Source organism: Poecilia reticulata, linkage group LG7 (genome assembly GCF_000633615.1).
Source record: "Poecilia reticulata strain Guanapo linkage group LG7, Guppy_female_1.0+MT, whole genome shotgun sequence".
Taxonomy (NCBI): Eukaryota; Metazoa; Chordata; class Actinopteri; order Cyprinodontiformes; family Poeciliidae; genus Poecilia; species Poecilia reticulata.
The window spans coordinates 28,170,047-28,191,314 of record NC_024337.1 but is presented as its reverse complement, the minus strand read 5'-3'; the positions used below and the strand labels follow the sequence as shown (position 1 = coordinate 28,191,314).

Sequence of the window (21,268 nt, the reverse complement as noted above, 5' to 3'; positions counted from 1 at the left end):
GTTTTGCCGCTTTTTTTCATTAATCAAGAACTTGAAACTCTTTGTATTGATTGAGTAAATAATAGTTTTTGGTTCTGGTTCATTTGCAAAGCAAAGGGAAGGGAAAGGAAAGGAAAGGACAGGAAAGGAAAGGAAAGGAAAGGAAAGGAAAGGAAAGGAAAGGAAAGGAAAGGAAAGGAAAGGAAAGGAAAGGAAAGGAAAGGAAAGGAAAGGAANGGAAAGGAAAGGAAAGGAAAGGAAAGGAAAGGAAAGGAAAGGAAAGGAAAGGAAAGGAAAGGAAAGGAAAGGAAAGGAAAGGAAAGGAAAGGAAACATAATTTCACTGAGACCCGACTTGTTTCCTGTCAAAACGTTGTCTTAACTGTGCTTTTGGGTCATGTGGTCGCTCACAGCACCAAGGCTACTGGACATTCCCTGTTGCTCACAAAAAAGATTATTTTTTTTTCTCTCCAGGGAAACAATTGTGATTGTGAAAAACAGTTGCTTCTCTGTTTACTGGTGTCTTTGTGAAATTATTAACGTTGGGATCTTGTTTTGGTTGATCTTTTTTTGTGATCATTCAAGAATAATAGGCAATGTTAAACTCATAGACGGTGTATGCTGAATGTCTATGTTTGAAAAGGATTTATTCCTTAAGGAAAGAAGACATACTTGTTTGAATTTGGACTGGATGGTGTGTGCACTCACCATTGCGCACACATTTATACACCAATACGTAGATCGGCAATTTGACCAGAGGCGCATCGCATCGAATGATGCCAAAGCTGGAATCGAACCTACAACCGTCCGATCGCAAGAGGACTACTCTACCCACACAGCCACAGTCGCCCCACTCAAAACTACAGAACTTTGAAATGGTATAGAAAGTCTGCTAAAAGGACAAACTCGTGTTTGCTAAATCCCTGTGGGAGTCACGTCGTGCCTCAGGGCAGAAGGAAACCTCCGACTGCTCACAGCCAACTTTGACACTGACGTCAGCTGACTGATTGTGTTTGATCTTCTTATCGCTTTTCAACAAGCTTAATTTATCTGTATAAAACAGTTCATCGCTCTAATGGCTGAACAACCTGTTTGTTATTGTTTCCAGACAAAGCGACCTACATTGGAGTTAAAGAAGCGTAACAATACATGCAGTACAGTCGCATTAAGGGACAAATGAAACGGATGACATAGATCCTGAGATTGGTAGCTTAGTGGCGAGAAACCGCCTTGACTTTTAGTTTTTTTTCTCATTATAACACAGTTCTTTAAGCGTCCCTGTGTCGTTATAATTTACTGCACTCTCACAAACTGATGTCAGATCAGCCAGTAATAAAAAGATCTAACGGAGGAAGTCTGCACTCAACAGAAAGTTAATGCGGTAAAAAGTTTTGAAACAACATTAATTTTACTTCTTTGCAAACACCAGCTTTCAGGAGGCTGTCAGTCGAGTCTCAGTGAGCCACAGCTGCCCAGAAAGGTTGTGCATACATCTGAGTGGATCTAATCTCTCTTTTTTTTTTTTTTCTTTGCAGAACACAATTGAGCTCAAGTGTTTATGTCACTTACAGGAAAGTGTGATTTTTTTACTGTATAAAACAATTAGGTGCTCTCCTCAGGCAGGGTGTTTATGTACATGTGGGTGTGTCTGTTCATGGTTTTTTTTTTTTTTTGTGGTTAACATTTACAGAGTTGAGGAAATTCTGCATTCTGCAGGCTTTGATGTCACTAGAGTCGAATGCTGTGTATTTCCCACCATCGGTTTGTACCGCCAGCGGCCCTTTAGCACAGTTTTGTTTTGCCGTTTTCACTGTAACTCGTCACACCCTACTCTACGTCCTTTCACGCTGCCCGCAAACTATTTGGAGCTGTGTGACATGTTGTATAATGGCAAGTGTTAAACATCCTTGAAAGTTAAAAAAATAAAATAAACTTTTTACTACTTTTCAAACTAGTTCAGTCACAAGTTCTAACTCAAGCAGCTGTTAAATATGTTCGATTGTGATATGCTGCCGTTCTCTTTCAGTATTTACACACTGAAAGAGAAATCCCTATTGTTTTCTGCATCATTCATCACTGTGATTAATGGCTCTTCACTGTATTTTTGCCACTGCAACTTTGTCAGTGATCTGTCGAAACCTCCCTCGGAGCAACCGAAGTCGAACGCAGTCCAGTCTTGGACGGAAAGTCTGCCAGGGGAACTGAAACTCCCCCAGTTCTGTTCTCAGATGGCCGGAAGATTTCCACAGCCGTCCAGAGATTACTTCATCCTCCCTGTCTGAATGAAAACCCCCACATGAACTTGTCCGTTCCCAGATGAATTGTTGGCTGGGGTTTGAAATTGGAAATGGAGGACATGGGGGTGGGAAGTCTATGAACAACTGTTTGAATCATCGTTCAGATATGGACGTCACCACCCACTGCACCCCCCCCAAGCCCCCAGCCTTCCTCTGAGGAAAAACATGATGGTTTTAAAGCTGGGGTTTAACTAAGAAAAAGCCTTTACTCCTAAAACTATAAACCCTTGGCTGTGCCTTTGCAGAAGTGTTTATACGTTTTCAACGCCCCCCTCCCTCCGCCACATTGTATCAGGTCATTGGCATTTTTATGTGAACAGCAGAAACTAGTGTATAATTATGAAGTGCACAAAAAAAAGATGTCTGGTTTTTAATATTAGGAAAATACATTTGAAATGTGTGACCTTAGTTACTCGTACACCCCTCGATAAATCCAGTCCAAACATTTGTCTAAGCAGTTCAAATGTTTGTAACGTCTCCTCTGTTTAAATCCAGCTGTTCTGTGAAAACTTCAGAGGTTTTTTAGAGAGTTAGTGAACAAACAACAAAGAGAATTAGTCCACAGGAAAACCTTTAGTCAGGTTCATACTCCATAAACCTGGCTTTTATGGAAAAATGGAAAGACGAAACCAATTGTTGATGAGCTAAAATGTGATGTGATCGAAATGAATTATTATTATTTTTGCCTACATTTAAAGGGCAGTGTGTGGAGGAGAACTTACTCTGCACATTAATCTGACACACCATGAAACACGGAGGCGGCTTTATGCTGTGGGCGTGTTTCCTCCAGAAGTTAATGTAGGACAGGGTTAGAGGTTAGAGAAGGGTTGAAGGTTCACCTTCCACCTGGACAAAGACTCGATATGTACATCCAGAGCTGCAGTGGGACATTTTAGTAAAAGCATATTCATGTTTTAGGAATGGCTCAGTTAAAGTCCAGATCCAAAAACCGCTAATAAGGCTAAGCTTGAGCTATTTTTTATAGAAAAAAAAAATTGGTTAAAATGTCAGACTCCATAAAATACCCCAAAAGTCTTGTTAATTTAATTTCTACAAAAGGTGGTGAACGACATTGTTTCCTAGGAGTTTCCTTGGAATTCCAATGCACACCGCACATTTGTGCAATATGGCAATATGCCATTGGCAATATGCACGCCGGCCATTGGCCGTAATGGCAATATCAATATCTGATATCAGTCCAGATTTGTACTTTTCCAGATTTCATTAGTAAAAAAAAACAAAAAACATTTCAAACCATTTATGGGTTCCACTATCGATTTACAACTTTGCGTTTGTTGGATAAAATTCCAGTAATTCTGCTTAAAGTTTGTGATTGTAGCTTGTGGAAAATGTGTTCATATTTTTAGTCACTCTAATACCAAAACACAAGGTTACATAATTCACCAAAAAATGTGAATGAACACGGTTGTAGATCCTGTTGCTCATAAGAGAAATGCTCTTTAATGTATAACCAGTCACTATAAATATTTTCTAGCTACTTGCATATCCTTTAACTAATGACCAGGTGTCATTAAATTGCCTTTGTGTCAGGATCAGTCATTTGCATTTCCTGTTAAGTGCTGTTTAGCCATGTTCTCGGCACAGCCTGCCCATTGTTTCTGCGTTTCTGCTCAGAGTCTCTATAAATAAGATCCTGTGGGTGACGTTAGTTCCTCCTCTCTCAGCCCTGTGTTTATGTGTGTATTTATATGTAAATGTGCATTCTGCGGCTGTTTGCACGTTTCGTCTCTCTTGTTTTTTCACACACACACATCTCTCGGCTTTTTGTCATGTTGTGGCAGAAGGTGTTATTGGTGTTTAGCGTCCGTCTCTCCTGTGTAACAGTCCATAAATACAAACACCTCCGAGGAAGCAGAGGTATTGCTGCAGGGCAGCCGGCTGCTCAGAGCTTCGCAGAGTTTGAAAACAGTCCCGCGCTGAACAGTTAATGTTGATATTTTGATCCATGACATGTAAGATGTACGGATGACATTCGTTTTTGTTAGAAAAGCCTCGCGCTACATTGGACGACGGCGATCTAAAAACAAGTCTTATTTTTCACAAAGTGAAAGGGAGCCTCCGTTTATTACTCATTCATAATCCAGGCAGTCGGTTCTGTTAAAGGTTGCAGTGTGTGTTCGTGTGGCGTTATGTGGTGCAAGACACCTGTCAAATGAATGCGTGTGTGTGTATGTGTGTGTGTGTGTGCGTGCAGACAGCGGAACTGATTCAGTGAAGCAAGAGGAAATTGTGGGTGGCAGTCATGTCACTTGCTAATCTGCCTCCTTTAATTACACAGCGCTCTGGGTCGGGGGGGGATAAATGCTTATATATGTAAATAAAGGGAAACGTATAGACATGTATTAATGGTAATCAAAAATCCCCAAATCGCATTTGATCTTCTCCAGTAGGAAACCCCCCCTGAATAATCCAATGTAGCATCAGTAAGTGTCAGAAATTGAATTATAGCACAACATGGGCATCAATCTTACTATTTTTAGGCTTTGAAATGACATATAGCATTTTTAAACAAAGTCCAGGTTGTAACGGTCCAGCTCTCGTATGTCATAACAGGCAGAACAGTCTGTCATCAGATACCCCCACATTATTGAAAGTGTGCTAGATTTACTTTCCAACATTCAGATAATTTTTTTTCTTCACTTTTGAGTTGGAAAGACAGACACCCATGATACTACATGAGATGACTTCATGTGGTATCAACATCCTTAACAGACGAGTTCAAAACTTATGACTCAGTGCCTTCTTGTTAATTTCACATGAATGTGAGAGTGCTGGAGGGCTAGTCAGCTGATTTCTAATGTATCGGCCCCACATCAGTCTTCTGCTCTCTAATGTGCTTTGCTACCATTGATCTCATTTGTGTATATGTTTAGAAAGTGAGCATCAACTTTCCATTCCAGACTCTCTTGTCTGTTTTTTTTTTCTTTCAGGATATTAGGTCACGTTAGAGGGGTTCCTGGCTGTGAACCGGATCGGAAAAAAACACCAAATCTTTTCTGTAAACTATTACTGATAACCATTTGAGAAACATTTTTAAAGTACTTTATGTATTGGTAATAAATAGTTCTGCACATGCAGTGCTTTGTAACTCATTGTTTTCTGCAATGCTAAATTGCTAAATTAATTTAAAGTCATGTTTTATTGTGGTTTTTACGTTATTGTTTGAGACATTGCGTCACAAAGTGAGGGAAATTTGCTTGCTTACACTTCTTGCAGTCCAGGTTGTTCTTTGCGATATGCATATTGTGTGCAGTAATAACGAGGTAATGATTAATAACCGATACATTGAACAGCTCCATTAGATGTCCTAAGTGCACAAAGGAGCGTTTATGTAAATCTTTCCTCCCAACACCTGTTAGACTTTATGACCATCGCTGCTCCCAACAAACTGAATAAATTAACATCCCTGCCGCTATTTGTACAGTTTTTATATCGCTGTCAGAAGTATTTAGTGTTTTTTTTTTTTTTATGTGCAAATATTCAAATATCATACTTGGCATACCTGAGAATGCTGTTTTTATTAACTCTGTTTTTCTTATGTTGTAAATTTGCCCTTACCATACAATCTTTTACTTCATATTTTTGTTGATATAGTTTAGCTTGAGATGCTCATCAGATATGGGTTAATATCGGTATTAAAAGCTAATGTTTGTTTCCATCATGTTGCCGTTTGTGTTTTCTGGCACAGGAAGTGAAGGGTTTGGCCATGTTGTATTTATTTGGGCATGCGGCAGTGAAGCAGTGCAGGATTGTGGGGTGTTTACCTAAAGCAGAGCAGCAAAGTCAGGAGTCGAAAGGCTAGGAAAATAATATTGGCAACTATCAGTTATTGGCCGTAATGGCAATATCAATATCTGATATCAGTCCAGATTTGTACTTTTCCAGTGCTGATTTAGTCTCCAGAAATATTGATCCAAATTAGCAATGGATATTGATCACTGGGTTTATAAAAAAAAAAAAAAAAAACATTCATTCCTGAAATGGTTTTAGTTAGTTTTGTTTGTTGGTGTAACTGGGATCGATGCTGCGTCTCTCCCCTCTGTGGCCTTGTATGGTCAGCTGTGAGCGGATCAGCCCTCTTTCTGAGCTGGCCTCAGGTCAGAGGTCAGTAGCTGCAGTTGAAAAGAGGAGCCAGAGGTCACTGCTGCGCCACCTCATATGAGCTCAGAAAGAGTCACTGCACCGATCAGACATTTTTGAAGCCAGTTTGGCAGATAGATCAGTAGATGCACATACCAATCCGCTGGATTCAGTATTAGGCGGTTTTCTTGTGATCGGGTCGTGAAAAAAACTGTTTTCATTAAATGCATCAAAACTAGACTAGACTTCTGCCATATTTTTTATCTTTAATTGCAACATCAACCAACATATACCTTAATTCAATTTTTTGAGCTTTAATGCATGAAATAATCTTGTTCTTTCATTTTTGCAGGAAAAAGAAAAAACTAACCTGTATTGAGAGAATATTTCCCCTATGTCATAGTGCTTATGAAGAGGAAAATTAGGAATCTCTGTTGGCCAGGAAAAGCCTATTAACGCATTTCCAGTTCATTATCTGGTCATTACATATGTGTTACTGAGAAATGTGACCCTCCACTACTAGTTTGGCAGGAAATGTTAAGCAGGGTCAGGCTGACATACTGACACAAATCTGACATAGAAAAGGCTTGTACGCCACCATCCTTTTGCCCTGCGTCAGCATTCATTCCTCTTGGTTTGTTGCACCTTTAACCTGTACCAGCTGCGTACACACACTCACACACTCCGGTTTTGCTGCAGCTCGGGGGGGGAATTAGTTGGCCACCGAACGAGCTCTCTTGGCCAGTTGGCCTTCACCGTCAGCTCGGTCCTTTTCCAATCAGCACATTCCTCGTTGTCCAGACAGGCACAGGGAGACGGTTTTTTGGCAGCGCGCTCACTGGGTGGGGTAATGTTCATATCCTGTCCCCTGACCTCAGATTACACACACGTACAGTTACTGTACTGTTTTGCTCGTTCTCGCACTCGAAACACCACATTCTTACTCTTAACGCGCACAGCTTTTTCCTACTGTTCGGAATCAGCTGTTACAGTCAGTCTTTCAGCCCAGAGTCCTTCAGTTTCCTTTCCTCTCGCATTCAGCTGCAGAGCCAGTGCCAATCCGTGCCTGTTGTTGTGCCCCACCAACAAAGACTCTCTTCTGTCAGCGTTAATGACTGTCCTCCCCCCGTCTTTCCATCTATCCTTCTTTTTTTTTTTTTTCTCCCCCAATGATGCCGCTTGAGCTACAGATCTGGGCTTGGTTTGACCCTCGTCTCGAACAACAGTGATGCTCCAGTCTATGATCAATATGCTGCTAATAGATGGCTCATTCTCTGGATGTGTTTGAACACGCAGCCAGCCTCTAGCATGGTTAAAACTTTAGGAACCCACACTTTTGTTGGCGTGTTTTCCTCCTAAGTTTGTGCACTCAAGGGTAAACACCAAACTGAATGCCAGTCTCCCTTTTTAAACTTTTTTTTCTTTAAAAAGAGAACGACAAAGAGCCAAGCACTGAATTGCTCACTCCCTCTCCCTCTCTGAAACGGTCTGCCTTTTTCTTGTTCTTTTTTTTTTCTTCCACAACAGTAACTCCCTCTTCCTCCATTTCTTATAATTTCAGTATTGTGAAACTTTTAAGAGAGAATCTGAAGTTACAGGATAACTCAGACCTACCTCATACTGGGAATCTACGTGCTCCGCTCAAGAGGCATTTCCTTGATGATTTTAACGTTTCTCCAGACAAATCCTGAACTTTTGTTCATAGTAACATGAAAACTTTGGTAATAAACACTGTGTGGAGACTCTCCACAGAGCCCTGATAGATCCCACCTCCCTGCATTCTGTCTGCTGAACTCTGGCACTCTACACTCTTATTTTCTTTCCATTGTTGTTTCAAACACTCGAGGCTACATTTCTTTCCCCACCCGTGGCCCTTAGCATGTGTTTATCACCCACACTCACACAAGCTAGCTTTGACTTGGTAGATATGTGGTTCTGGAGACTGGTGAGAAAAATCTTTCCCCTCTCAGCAGGCGGATGAGGGTCTCCAGTCATTGTGGAGTAGGTGTCAGAGGATTGGGACACCTTGTATAGCTAAAGACAAAAGGAGGAGAACAGCAGTGTAGGGATTGGAGGATTGGGATTGTTTGTCTGTCCTAGAGGGGTTTGTGTTGGTTAACAGGGCAGGGCGTGTTTGCCTGCATGTTTGCTGCACAAGCAAGCTGTGTGTTTTGGGGTACCAGAGAGGTGGACTCTGTCATGCCTCTCTTGCTGTCTACCAGATTGAGTCAGCTGTGAGAATCTTGCACAGTCCAAGGCCGAATGAGGGAGGAGAGAGTGCTGGAAGAGATAAATGACCAAATTGGTTTGTGATACTCCCTCACATGCACTAATTTTGTGGCGGAGATGCACAATCGAGAAATTTCGGATGATATCCAAAAAACGACTCACATAGAGGAACAGCATTATAGAACTTGAGGTCTCTTGTTACAATTTTTAACCATTTATATTAGGAGGAAAGCCATGTCGTGTGTGTATGAGAGACAGAAACCAGTTGCTGCCGTATATTAAGGCAAACTGGTTAGAGTTGACATTTTAGGTCATCTTTAGCATGACTCGGTGGAAGCTTTGCATAGAGTTCCTTATTAGTTAACTACCTTGTTTTATATATCATATTTTGTTTTTATGTTTTCCATTCGACTAAATAAGTTGTCTTATATTAGCGATTAGCACGATCAGTGTTACTGAACATCAGCTTATAATCTTTCTGTTTGAAGACTCAAGAGAATGCAGACCCTTTCTTTACCTCTTGAAGTTTCCAAAAGGCTGCCAACGAATAGATGACCATTTAAGATCTCATGGTGATATTATTGACATCTCTACACAGTTTATTTCCCAATCATCTGTGTTGCCGGATTTTTTGTTGTTGTTGTGATTCTTCACACCCGGGTTTGGGTCAGAGGGAAGGTAAAAGGTACCTCCATATTGTAGTCCCAACTTCTCCGACTACTTTAGCTGGAACGCTGTTAACTTGGGTGAGATGTCATTCCCAACTCTGGATTTTGACTTCCAATTTAACTGGAAGGCATCATAAATCCAGCATGTTCCATGACAAAGAGGCTGATAGTTTAAATAGAAAACAGCATCGTTTTGCTGTACTTTGAGTCTTGCCGTCTCTCCAGCTGGAAGACTAAGTTTACCAGCCAACATTTTGAAGTATTTTCTTGCATCCTGTAAGAGCTGAAGACAGCTAACTCTTGGCATAGAAGGGTGTTGTTATAAACATAACCAGGTGGGTCTTGGATTATTAAGACTAAATCTGGTTAAGATCAGATTTAGTCATTTCTCCTTCTGGGCCAATGACGCTTTCTCAGTGTCTAGGTTTTGCTCCGTTTTCTCCAAGTCTCCCGGGTCTGTCATCGTTCTCGTCTACCTTCTGGAATCACGGTTGGGTTTCGTTGCCTGGAGGAGCTGATCATTTTCTTATCATGTTTGTTCATAGCGGCTAATGGAGAGCCTCACAATGGTGTTATCTCTTTGTGTAGCTGTAATTAGACTTAGCTGGCAACATGTGGAGTTCAGAAGATTTGCTTCAAAGAGGATTAATAAAATGACTCAGCTGCTTGAATGTGTTAGCTAAAGCAAAATCGCTGTGTGTGTGTGTGTATGTGTGTGTGTGTCAGAGGAGTGGCCTGTGTGCGCAGTTGTCTGGTGTTTGCGTGATGATTATGACTAACATGACGGTGTGATGTTGCTGTCCTCTCTCCTAGGTGACATCACACAGAAGGGCTATGAAAAGAAAAGAGCCAAGTTGCTGGCCTCCTACATCCCTCAGCTGCCAAGTAAGACCGGTTCTTCATTCTTTCTCTGCGATTATTCCTCATGTTAGATCTGAGATGTCCTTCCTCTAAAGTCTTGTTATGACCTCTTTGCTATTTTTGAGGCAAAAACTTTATGTAACTGCATCAAAGTGAACTCATCAAGTACTCATTTCCCCAAATTGAAAGGTTAAAACATTACGGTAGTTTACTTAAAACGTGACGTATGTTTTACGTAAAGCAACCTGTTTTGTTTTTCATGTTGAGTTGATTTATAAAACAATAATCTTTTTTTGTGTCTTTTAAGTATGTTCTCCTTTAGTCCAAAGGAATTTCTGGGTTTCTGTGGCCCTCTAGTGTCCAAAAGTGAAGATGCGTTTTTAATATGAACATCAGGCAGCCTAAGAAGAGCAGGAAGCTCTTCAGTCAAATCAGCATTTCTTTTTGTCTTTGTTTCTACTAAATGAAGTTTCTCTAGGGACTCAAAACAAAACAAGTTTATAAAGTTTTTATAAGCATGTAGATTTATTTGTAAGTTGTGGTTAAAAAAGACAGTTTTTTCAACAAAGAAACACACCACATCAAGGAAGAAAAACCCACATAGTTTGCTTCCTGGTGACATTGTTTTGCTTCTCTGTACTATTGATTTCATTCAGATGTGGAAATTGTTTGCAGATGTCACATGATGATACATAGAAAAGCCAGCATTTTATGTTTTAAAACACTGCTCATTCCTATGCCGGTTATTAAAAGCCGCTGTGGAGTCCATGATATGTGTCACAGACCGCCGCCCTAATCATGCTGCCATTGTTGATGGTTCACAACATTTTAGCCACTTATCTCAAGTTGGTTTTTATCATAGTTTCCTTACGCTACAGTGAGACTTGCTTATACGAGTCTCACTGTACGAAATCCGATCTGCTGAATGTCTTTTATTAGCTGCTGCTCAAAAGGGTGTCGTTTCCTCAGGACGAATTGCACCACATTAGCAGTAGCATGGAAAAAATTTCCTTTTTTGATGCTTCATTGTAAGCTATCTCATGTTTAAAAAGAAACACTGAACTCGCTTTTGTTTTTAGTTCATCCTTGGCCTCATTTAGCTCTTGCTGCCACCTCATTCTTGCTGAATATTCATGCCCAAAGGCAACGGGAAGACCTATATGAATCTAAATTTGAGTGCTCTAGTGCTTGAAGCATATTTCTTAAAGTGACCGTTGCGTTCTGTTGTGTGGTTTTACAGTACGAGTTTAATGTCAGTGCAAATAATAGAAAGCCTTGTTTGCCTGAGAATTAACTTTGTTTTGCACAAGATGTCTCTCAAGAATTATTTTATTCTCAAACTATACAGTCTATATTGCATCTACTCCATTTAAGTATAAACTGCATCGCTATCGATGCTGTGTTTTTGTTGCTTACATGTTGCCATGGTATTATGCAAAGTGGGTGTGCATCCTGTCTGTGTGCTGCAAGGGTGACTTCATTCATTTGCCTTTTGTACTTTTGCAGATTTTGTTTTGTTGTTTTTTTTCACATGGCTTTTTTAGTTCGCAAATGTTCAATTTTAGGGTCTGGAGCAAGAAAATATTTTATATTTAAATTCTTAAATGTAATTTAAGTCTTAAATATACCCAGATGTTCAATACCAGGTCTAAAATTAAGTGTTAAATTTGTAATTTTCTAATACTGGTATATTAAAAAAATTACCATACATAAATCTAGGTAATAAAACCAATTTAAACAAATGAAAGTAAATTATTTCAATACATTTCTAATAAAATACATGAAATAATATAAATACAAATAAATTAACACAAAAAGGCATTCGAGTGACATGCTGAAAACTGTTATATTTAACATACTTTTAACTTTTATCAAACAAATCTATAATCAAGTTTCTTTGATCTAAATGTTTAAGTCCCTTTGCCTATGAGCTTTTATTCACAGTTTATTTAGGCCTTTTATTTAAATGAAAGTATCTTCAAAAACCACCAGAAGTCCTACTTACAAAAAATAGCCTATATTTCACTTAAATATATTTAATATATATTAAATATATTAAATATATTTGTTGTACTTTTCCCCAAACTGCTCATATGTTTGGGGAAGGAAATATTTGACTATACTTGATAAATGTAACGTGTTATTAGTCAAAGGTCATTCAGAGTTGTTTTAGTTTAATCAGGGCTCATGATGATCGGTCTCAAGTCATTTGGTTCAATTTTTATTTCTATTTATTTTAAAAAATAATTATTTATGTCCATAATTCACAAGAATCAAGAGAAATAAATCCTTCACTCTCTCATATTTACTTACTTACCTATGTTTTCTAGAAGCGGACCTTTCTCTGCCAGACGTCCAGCCTTCCCCAAGCCACAGTGCCAACCCCAGCCCAAGTCCTGAGGCCCCGGGCCCCTCCACCTCCTCAGCCTCTAGACACCATCGTGCACATCGCAGTGGAGGGGCCAGAGATGAGCGCTACAGATCAGGTGCAAAGCTCACTACTGTTGCCTCGCAAACTCTGCAAAACACCGTCAAGCACAATTGAGGCCGTTAATGCACCGTTTTGTCTTAATGTCTCGCTCTGTGTATTCTCTCTGCTTAGACATCCACACAGAAGCTGTGCAGGCGGCTCTGGCTAAACACAGAGAGGAGAAGATGGCGCTGCCCATGCCGACCAAGAGACGCTCATACTTCGTCCAGTCTCCCATAGATAACTGCACACCTCCAGGTAAGATTAAATGCCTCTTTGTTTGGATGTAGCAGCTTAAAAAAATACGTTGGCTGATTAGCCAGTTAGACCACAGATGAACAAAAATGTAAGCGCGAGGAGCTAAAAGGAACACAAAGTCAGATATTTGGGATTACTGACCAGACGGATGTGTTAACCCACAGGATGCTACTACTTTTAAGGAACTCGTGAACTCAACTTATTCTGAAGTAAGATTCAAACTGAGATGATGGATTATTGGAGAAGCGCTGGGCCTACAGCTTCAGCAGTGTGTGTTTAGGTGAATGAGGGTAGGTGAGACTCCATAAGCACCAAGAAAGAAGCCTCATTCGTTGGGCAACAAAGCTATATAAGAAGTTAACATGATTTATAGTGAAAATTAAGAAGAAACAAAACACTTAAGCAACAGTCAGAAATACCTGATATATTTGACCAGTTGCCTCACCCCAATTCCTGATCCTTTAACTTTATTTTATATCTATCCTCTGTGAAAGAGTGAGCAGAAGGAAGCCATTGTTGAAATTAGGAAATCCTATTTTCAGTTTTATTAGAGCCTTGCTGAAGATGCAGGAATTGCATGCAATGACTTGCTCTGGTCACATGAAACAACTTCAAATTTTTTGATCTACATGCAAAATGACACATGTGGTGGAAAAACAACACATCGCAGTGAAAACACCGTTCCTGCTGGACTTTGGAGGAAATGGATGGAGCCAAATATGGAGCTGTAAGAAAATCTGTTGGGGTATGGACAAGACTAGTGACTGGGGTTCAGGACAAACGTAAACATTCATAACTACATTGGAGTGGTTCAGATCCGAGCATGTTCATGAGTTAGGAAGGCCCGGCAAGCCCAGGTATTAATCCAGTTAAGATCCTGTGGCAAGGCTTAAAAATAAATGTTATCTATCCAGTCAAAGTTTGAGCCACCTTGTAAAGAAGAACGGACAGAGGTTTTCATCTCTAGATGCACAAAGCTGATAGGCTTGTATGTAAAATGGTGGTTCTGCAAATGATTTACTTGGGCAAGCTGAACAGAGATACAAACAATGCAGATTTTTTGTAAAAAAAAAAGAAAAGAAAAAAAAGTCAAAAACAACCATTAAAAGAGAATCTAAAAATAAAAGACTGCAGTTTTTTTATCTAATTTTTCTTGTTCTCAGATACATCCTCTGCATCAGAGGATGAAGGCTCGCTGCGCAGAAAGGCGGCTCTCAGCGCCGTGCTCGCCCAGACCCTCCAGAGCCCCGATTACTGGATCAATCGCTCCGTCCAAAGCTCTTCCACTTCCTCGTCTGCTTCCTCCACCCTCTCCCATGGAGAGCCCAAGACTCAGCCTCAGCCCCAGCTTCAGCCCGGGGCCTCGGTGCTGGCCGACGTCCTGGCCCACACGCGCATAGGTACACCTCAGCCGCGGAGACGGCGACGATTTCATGGTTAAAAAACGTTTGATCAGGTTTCGTCAGTGATGCTTTCCGTGATCTCCACCGATAGAAAACAGCGTCCCCCCAGACGTGACCTCCTCCACTCCACAGGAGAGAGGATCCAGAGTGGACCTTCCTCCAGCCATCAGGGGCATGAGCCGCGGTCAGAGCCGCTCCAGCATGCTGGATACAGCTGACGGTACACTCACACATGCCAGGATCTGTACGAAATGCCCGTCAAGGGACTCGAATGGGGTCAAATCCGGAACCTGGGTTTACTGTCGTCTGTTTCTTCTTTTAATTTGTGGGATTTGCTATTGGTGGGATTTGTTATTGTCATGTTGTAATTGTAATAGAGGAGTGATTTCTTCCTGTAATACTTTGACAAAGAGGTTCTAAATGAATGTAAAAAAAAAAAAAAAGAAAAAAAAAAGATCTAAACTCGGAGGCAAAATGATTTCACAGTGTGGTGAATGGTGCTAATGACAGATGTTTTGTGTTCTTTCTTTTGGGTCCATTAATCCTGTCCCTGTCTTGCCTTTGATTTAAAAAAAGGAAAAAGAAAAGGTAATATACAACAAACCCGGGGAAGGGGAGGGATGCTGACGAGGCCCCGACCAGCTTGCTTTCCAGCATCTTTTTCCATGTTTGTCTGGTGTCTTAGGTTTAGAAGTAGAGAACTTCCTGTATTTGGTTTCTCCTAAAAAAAATTTTAAAAAAAAAATCGTCCAATCTCTATGTCTCCTTCTTCCCTTTCGAATCCTTCCTGCTGCTGATTCTGACGCTGACTGTGCTAGATCGTAGCGTTCTGCCTGCGTGAGAGATAAAGTAGATGGGGCAGAACTGCATGCTTGTTTCCATCCCCGGCTGTTTGCCTGGGTTCCTAACTGATTCTTGGTGTTTGTCCAGGCGTGCCGGTCAGCAGCCGGGTGTCCACCAAGATCCAGCAGCTGTTGAACACTCTTAAACGGCCCAAACGGCCGCCGCTCAGCGAATTCTTCCTCGACGACTCAGAGGAAATAGTTGAAGGTGAGTCCAGTCAGGGAACAGAGGAACATTGCTTGGATTGTCAAAGGTGGTTTTAAAAAAGTGTACAATTTGTTGGAGGTGTCGTTCTGTTCTGAATGTCTTAAGTTTTAAGTCAAGCATGAACACGGTGAATGTTCATGCCGAGCTAATAAACACGTCTTTAGCTGGTAGTTGGCACATATTCATTTTAATAAATGTTTTCTTACTATTCTCCCCTCCTTCATGTCCAGTTCCAAGGCCAGATCCCAACACCCCGAAGCCCGAGGGGCGTCAAATCATCCCAGTGAAGGGAGAGCCTCTTGGAGTGGTCAGCAACTGGCCTCCCGCCCTGCAGGCCGCCTTGGCCCGATGGGGGGCCACGCAGGCCAAGAGCCCTGCCCTCACTGCCCTGGACATCACTGGCAAACCCCTCTATACACTCACATATGGTGAGTGTTGACTATAGAAACTTTAAGTTATTTATTTGTTCAATTTTTCTCCCCAAACCCACGTTGACGTGGTTTTTTTTGGTCAACTTTATCCAAATTTGATATTTATTACTTGTATATAAACTGGTTGTTTGTCGATTTACCTTAACGCAATGGTAAAAAATATATATATATATATATTTGAAGGAGTATAAAGACTTGTGCACCTACAGTGCAGTTCATGCAGTGTGCAGCTACGGCGCCTTTTTCACTTTCTCCAATAATAAAAGGGCATTCTCCCTCAGGCAAACTATGGAGTCGCAGTTTAAAGCTGGCTTATACTCTGCTGAACAAACTGGGGACGAAGACTGAGCCTGTCCTACAAACTGGTGATCGGGTAAGAGTTGATCAGAGACTCATCTGTACTGTGTTGAAGTCTATAAGGAGCATAGAAATGAGACATTTTTCTGGCTCCCAGGTGGCGCTGGTGTATCCAAACAGCGACCCTGCGATGTTCTGGGTGGCTTTCTACGGCTGCCTGCTAGCTGAGGTCATTCCTGTCCCCATCGAGGTGCCACTGTCACGTCAGGTAACTATTTATGCAGATGCTTAAATAAACTACCCTCAAGAGCCGTAGTTATTTTAGATGTGTCGAGTCCCTCAGTTTAGCAGTATGTGCGTCTGAAAATGTTTTTTTCATTCCCTGTGTAGGACGCAGGCAGCCAGCAGATTGGCTTCCTGTTGGGCAGCTGTGGTGTGAGTTTGGCGCTGACCAGTGAGGTGTGCCTCAAAGGGCTGCCCAAGACCCCGAATGGGGAGATCGTCCAGTTCAAAGGTCAGCAAGCTCAAAATTCGAAAGTCGTAATTGTCCGATTAAGACTTCAACGATACACACTTTAACTTTTCTTTCTATCAGCAAGTGCTTTATTTTCTGACGCTCGTTTTTTGGGATGTTTTTCCCAGGATGGCCGAGAATGAAATGGGTCGTCACCGACACAAAGTACCTGACCAAACCATCCAAAGACTGGCAGCCTCACATTCCCACCGCCAACACGGACACAGCCTACATAGAGGTGATCTAAGAGCAGGAAAACGGCTTAATTCTGCTTAATTAAGACCATCACTTAAAAGTTGTGGTTAACTGGTGCTGACATTTGTTCACCTGTTTCCTTCTGTGACAGTATAAAGCGAGTAAGGAGGGAACGGTGATGGGAGTTGCCGTTTCCAAGATCGCCATGCTGACACACTGTCAAGCCCTGACTCAGGCCTGTAACTACTGTGAAGGTTAGAACTGCAACATGTGAAAATTCACTCTCTCCTGCTTTTTTAAAATTTATTTATTTATTTATTTGTATCACCATCAAAATCTGAAGCTAAAACATGACTTTTCCAACACAGGGGAGACGCTGGTCAACGTGTTGGACTGCAAGAAGGACATGGGCATGTGGCACGGCGTCCTAACGGTGAGGCTGGTGCATCTGGGATGTTTTTCACCTTCGCAGTGGGACAAATAATAAAAACTGACGGTGTGCGTTTGTTTTGTCTTGCAGAGTGTTATGAACAGAATTCACACCATCACTGTGCCGTATGCCGTCATGAAAGCCTGTCCCATGTCCTGGGTGCAGAGGGTGCACATCCACAAAGGTTCAGAGTGTTTTTTTAGTTCATACTTTCAGTGTCGGCTTTCATGTTTGTTCAGTTTTGTAGTTTTTATGCATCTTTTTAAAGCGATTTGGATGTAATGGTTTCAAAATCGACAAATATTGAGTGTGGCGGTGGCATAGGGGTAAAGCATGCGACCTGTTGACCTTTGCTGAGTGTCTTTCCACTCCCTCATTACCTATTTTCCTGTCCACTCACTGTCAAATAAAGGCCACTAGGGCCAAGAAAACCTTGCCTGACAAATATTTGCCTAATTGCTCACAGGTTTATTATTTTTACTCCTTCTGTCTTCATCTTGTAGCACGTGTTGCCTTGGTGAAGTGCAGGGACCTTCACTGGGCCATGATGGCCCACAAGGATCAGAAAGACATCAACCTGTCTTCTATACGAATGCTAATAGTGGCTGACGGGGCAAATCCATGTGAGTGACTTCCCCTGAGTGCAGTCTCTTTGTAGCAATTCAAAATCAGCAACGTGGCAGTTTCAGGCGATGTTTTGTTGATGCTGTCCCCCGTCGTTCGCTGTCAGGGTCCGTCTCGTCGTGCGATGCCTTCCTGAATGTGTTCCAGTCTCACGGCCTGAGGCCGGAGGTCATCTGTCCGTGTGCCACGTCCCCCGAGGCTCTGACCGTGGCCATACGCAGGTACGAACATCAACGTGCTGAATCTGATCCGGTAGCCCTAAAAAGATCAAATTATTCTTCAAAAGTTGCCGGACGAATAACTATTATCACTGCGTGAATGGAGTTACTTCAAAAATATGTTTGAAAGTAGACTTGCTTAGTTTTGAGATCATCTGAGATTAATCTTGGCTTAATTTTGGAGAAAGCATCCAGTGAAACATTTCGAGTATGTGTTCTATGCATCATTTTTATTTCCTTTTTTTATTCCCATCTTCTCTGTAGACCTGGCGCCCGTGGAGCTCCTCTCCCAGCCAGGGCCATCCTGTCCATGGGTGGGCTGAGCCACGGCGTCATCAGGGTCAACACGGAGGACAAGAACTCGGCTCTGACTGTGCAAGACGTCGGCCACATTATGCCCGGAGGTGAACCCCTGAGGCTGGATTTTACTCTGCGTTTTAACCGTTTTCTTTCTCGCACACGTAGATTCTAAACATATTCAATCCCAACATTGGCATTGTGTCGTCTGTTCCAGCTTTGATGTGCATAGTGAAGCCAGACGGGTCGCCGCAGCTGTGCAAGACGGATGAGATTGGAGAGATAGTGATCAACTCTCGGGCTGGAGGAACGATGTACTACGGCCTTCCTGGTGTCACCAAGAACACATTTGAGGTCTTTCAGAGTCCAATGTTTATTTTTGCTTATAAACTTGTTGCCTCTGTATTTTATTCTTAAAACATCCAGCATGTCAGTCTTCAGTTTTCTTACCAAAGAGCAGATCACAGGTGGATGTAAATTATAAAAAATGAGGCTGTGATCAGTGCTAAACTAACAAATGTCATTGCAAATATTGTCTTGCTAAAATCATCAATTTAAAAGAGTCACAGACATCATGAGCTCATTAGACTAATATATGATGTGTAACATATTAACAAGAAGCATTCTACAAGTATTTTCTCCATCTTTTAATAGTTACTTTATTACTTTTACTGTACTCAAATGTTAACTCTAGAGTCTTTCTGGCGTTTTCTCTGCAGGTTATCCCCGTCAACCAGGCCGGAGCGCCCATAGGAGAAATCCCCTTCGCTCGGACTGGTTTACTGGGATTTGTGGGACCGGTAAGGAGCAGGAGTTTCTCTGTTGGAGGGAAAGAAAAGCTCTTAAACGTCTCAAAGTAAAAGAAAAGAAAAAAAAAAGATTTTTAATTGCAGCGAGAGTCACACCAATAAAAACTAAAGATCCCCACCTCCTCCATTCACTTTTAAAAGAAACCTGACATTTCTCTAAGCTTGATGAGGATATGAAGTTGATTAGCAGAAGTAGACAGGGATCTGCTGAAGAGGCGCAGTGTAAATAACATAATATAATTTGATTTGAAGTAACCTTGTTCTAAATGTCTCATTTATGTCATTGTTACTACAGAGACGTTATATTATCTACTGTTTTCAAAGGACGTTATGGCAAATATGGTCAGATAGGACAACTTGTTGTTACATTCTTTCCCATTATACATAAAATAGTACTGCAATTCCCTGTTTATCGCACTAGATCCAAGTGCTAATCTGTGTTTTTGGGAAGTAATTGGACTTAGTTTCGCACCTTCTCACTCATTAAGATGATTTTTACACCTCCATGTTAGGAGGAATGAAGTCCTGGTTAAAACTGTGAATTTTCTTCCCTTTCCTCCTCAGGGGAGTCTTGTGTTTGTTGTAGGGAAGATCGAGGGACTCCTGATGGTGAGTGGGCGACGCCACAATGCTGACGACCTGGTGGCCACCGCGCTGGCAGTGGAGCCCGTCAAAACAGTTTACAGGGGGAGGTACGACTCTGCTGCCGCTTCTGCTGCTGCTTGAGAGCCACGGAGGACAGTCGCCGTTCGTGTCTTCCTGTGCAGTTCTCTCAAAAGAACATGTTGATCCTGCAAATTACGCTTTTAATTGCTACCAGGTTGTTTTCATGTCAGCAAGTGATGGCTAAAGGTATGTTTTGGTGTCATCCACTCAGGATTGCTGTGTTCTCAGTGACAGTGTTTTATGATGAGAGGATAGTGATCGTGGCAGAGCAGAGACCTGACGCCAGTGAGGAGGACAGCTTTCAGTGGATGAGTCGAGTACTGCAGGTAATTTACCGTATTTTCCGCACTATAAGGCACACCGCATTATAAGGCGCATAGAACAGACCCTTCAGTTTGGGTTGCCAATATGTTCCGTACTCTATTATTACACATCCACATTTGTAAAGAAGTGGTCCCCGAGTGCTTTATATAGTAGTCTGCCCCAGTCATTGTTTCACTCACGATGTTGGTGTTGTGATATTGTGCCCAACTGCTTTCTGGGTAACACAGACCAACCGACACGCTGCCGCCACAGTCTATCTCTCTTCCCCCGCCCCTCCCCCTTCCGGCTTTAAATTTATTATCAAACTTTATTATCAAACGAGCGTTCTGACAACTATCCCAGCATGCACAGCGCACTTCTTCTTCGGGGGAAAATGAAGTCGGCGGCTGCTTACCGTAGTTGCTAGACCTGTTGTGGCTCAATATTGGCCCATATATAAGGCGCACTGGATTATAAGGCGCACTGTCGGCTTTGGGGAAATTGAAGGTTTTTAGGTGCGCCTTATAGTGCGGAAAATACGGTACTACATATGGCTACAACTTTGAGCATTTCCAATTCAAGTTCATCCTCTATAGGAACTACAGAGCTGGGAGATGATGTTTGCTCCCTTGCAAATTCCTTCTGTCTTGATTTTTTTTTATTTCACACTTTTTAATCTTTTGTTTCAGTAACAAAAGATTACTTTTGTTACTAAAACTAAAGTTTTAGCAAAAATAATAATCATTAATAAGTCATTTAAGCATCAACTTCCAATTTTTTTGTATTATTTTTATACCCTTCTTAAGGGAATATAACATTAAATATGTTAATTTTGTATCCTGCAGGCCATCGACGGCATCCATCAGGTTGGCCTTTACTGCCTCGCTCTTGTGCCAGCCAACACCCTCCCAAAGACTCCGCTAGGAGGAATCCACATCTGTGAAACCAAGCAGAGTTTCCTGGACGGTAACCTGCATCCCTGCAACATCCTCATGTGTCCGCATACGTGTGTAACAAACATGCCCAAGCCTCGACAGAAACAGCCGGGTGAGCCTTCATCTGTTACAGCCTGTAATCTGTATGGCACTGTGACTAATAGATAATAATATTAGCATGTTCAGTCCTGATCCATTCCAGTCGTTTTGATTCAGTTCTGTTATATATATATA

General features: G+C 41.7%; 1 protein-coding gene across 1 annotated transcript in view; it reads left to right on the top strand.

Moving 5' to 3' along the window:
* The window catches only part of dip2ba (disco-interacting protein 2 homolog Ba), a 45,992-nt gene that overhangs the window by 14,990 nt on the left and 9,734 nt on the right, over positions 1-21,268 (top strand). Inside the window, exons 2-24 of the mRNA XM_017305654.1 lie at positions 10,087-10,158; positions 12,465-12,620; positions 12,737-12,862; positions 14,026-14,262; positions 14,357-14,485; positions 14,842-14,853; positions 15,196-15,315; positions 15,546-15,743; positions 16,028-16,119; positions 16,201-16,311; positions 16,434-16,557; positions 16,686-16,795; positions 16,904-17,006; positions 17,121-17,185; positions 17,273-17,366; positions 17,686-17,805; positions 17,913-18,027; positions 18,289-18,428; positions 18,539-18,675; positions 19,041-19,121; positions 19,695-19,822; positions 20,008-20,122; positions 20,945-21,187. Of these exons, the coding sequence (XP_017161143.1) occupies positions 10,087-10,158; positions 12,465-12,620; positions 12,737-12,862; positions 14,026-14,262; positions 14,357-14,485; positions 14,842-14,853; positions 15,196-15,315; positions 15,546-15,743; positions 16,028-16,119; positions 16,201-16,311; positions 16,434-16,557; positions 16,686-16,795; positions 16,904-17,006; positions 17,121-17,185; positions 17,273-17,366; positions 17,686-17,805; positions 17,913-18,027; positions 18,289-18,428; positions 18,539-18,675; positions 19,041-19,121; positions 19,695-19,822; positions 20,008-20,122; positions 20,945-21,187 (2,828 nt within the window). The remainder of the gene's footprint in view (positions 1-10,086; positions 10,159-12,464; positions 12,621-12,736; positions 12,863-14,025; positions 14,263-14,356; positions 14,486-14,841; positions 14,854-15,195; positions 15,316-15,545; positions 15,744-16,027; positions 16,120-16,200; positions 16,312-16,433; positions 16,558-16,685; positions 16,796-16,903; positions 17,007-17,120; positions 17,186-17,272; positions 17,367-17,685; positions 17,806-17,912; positions 18,028-18,288; positions 18,429-18,538; positions 18,676-19,040; positions 19,122-19,694; positions 19,823-20,007; positions 20,123-20,944; positions 21,188-21,268) is intronic.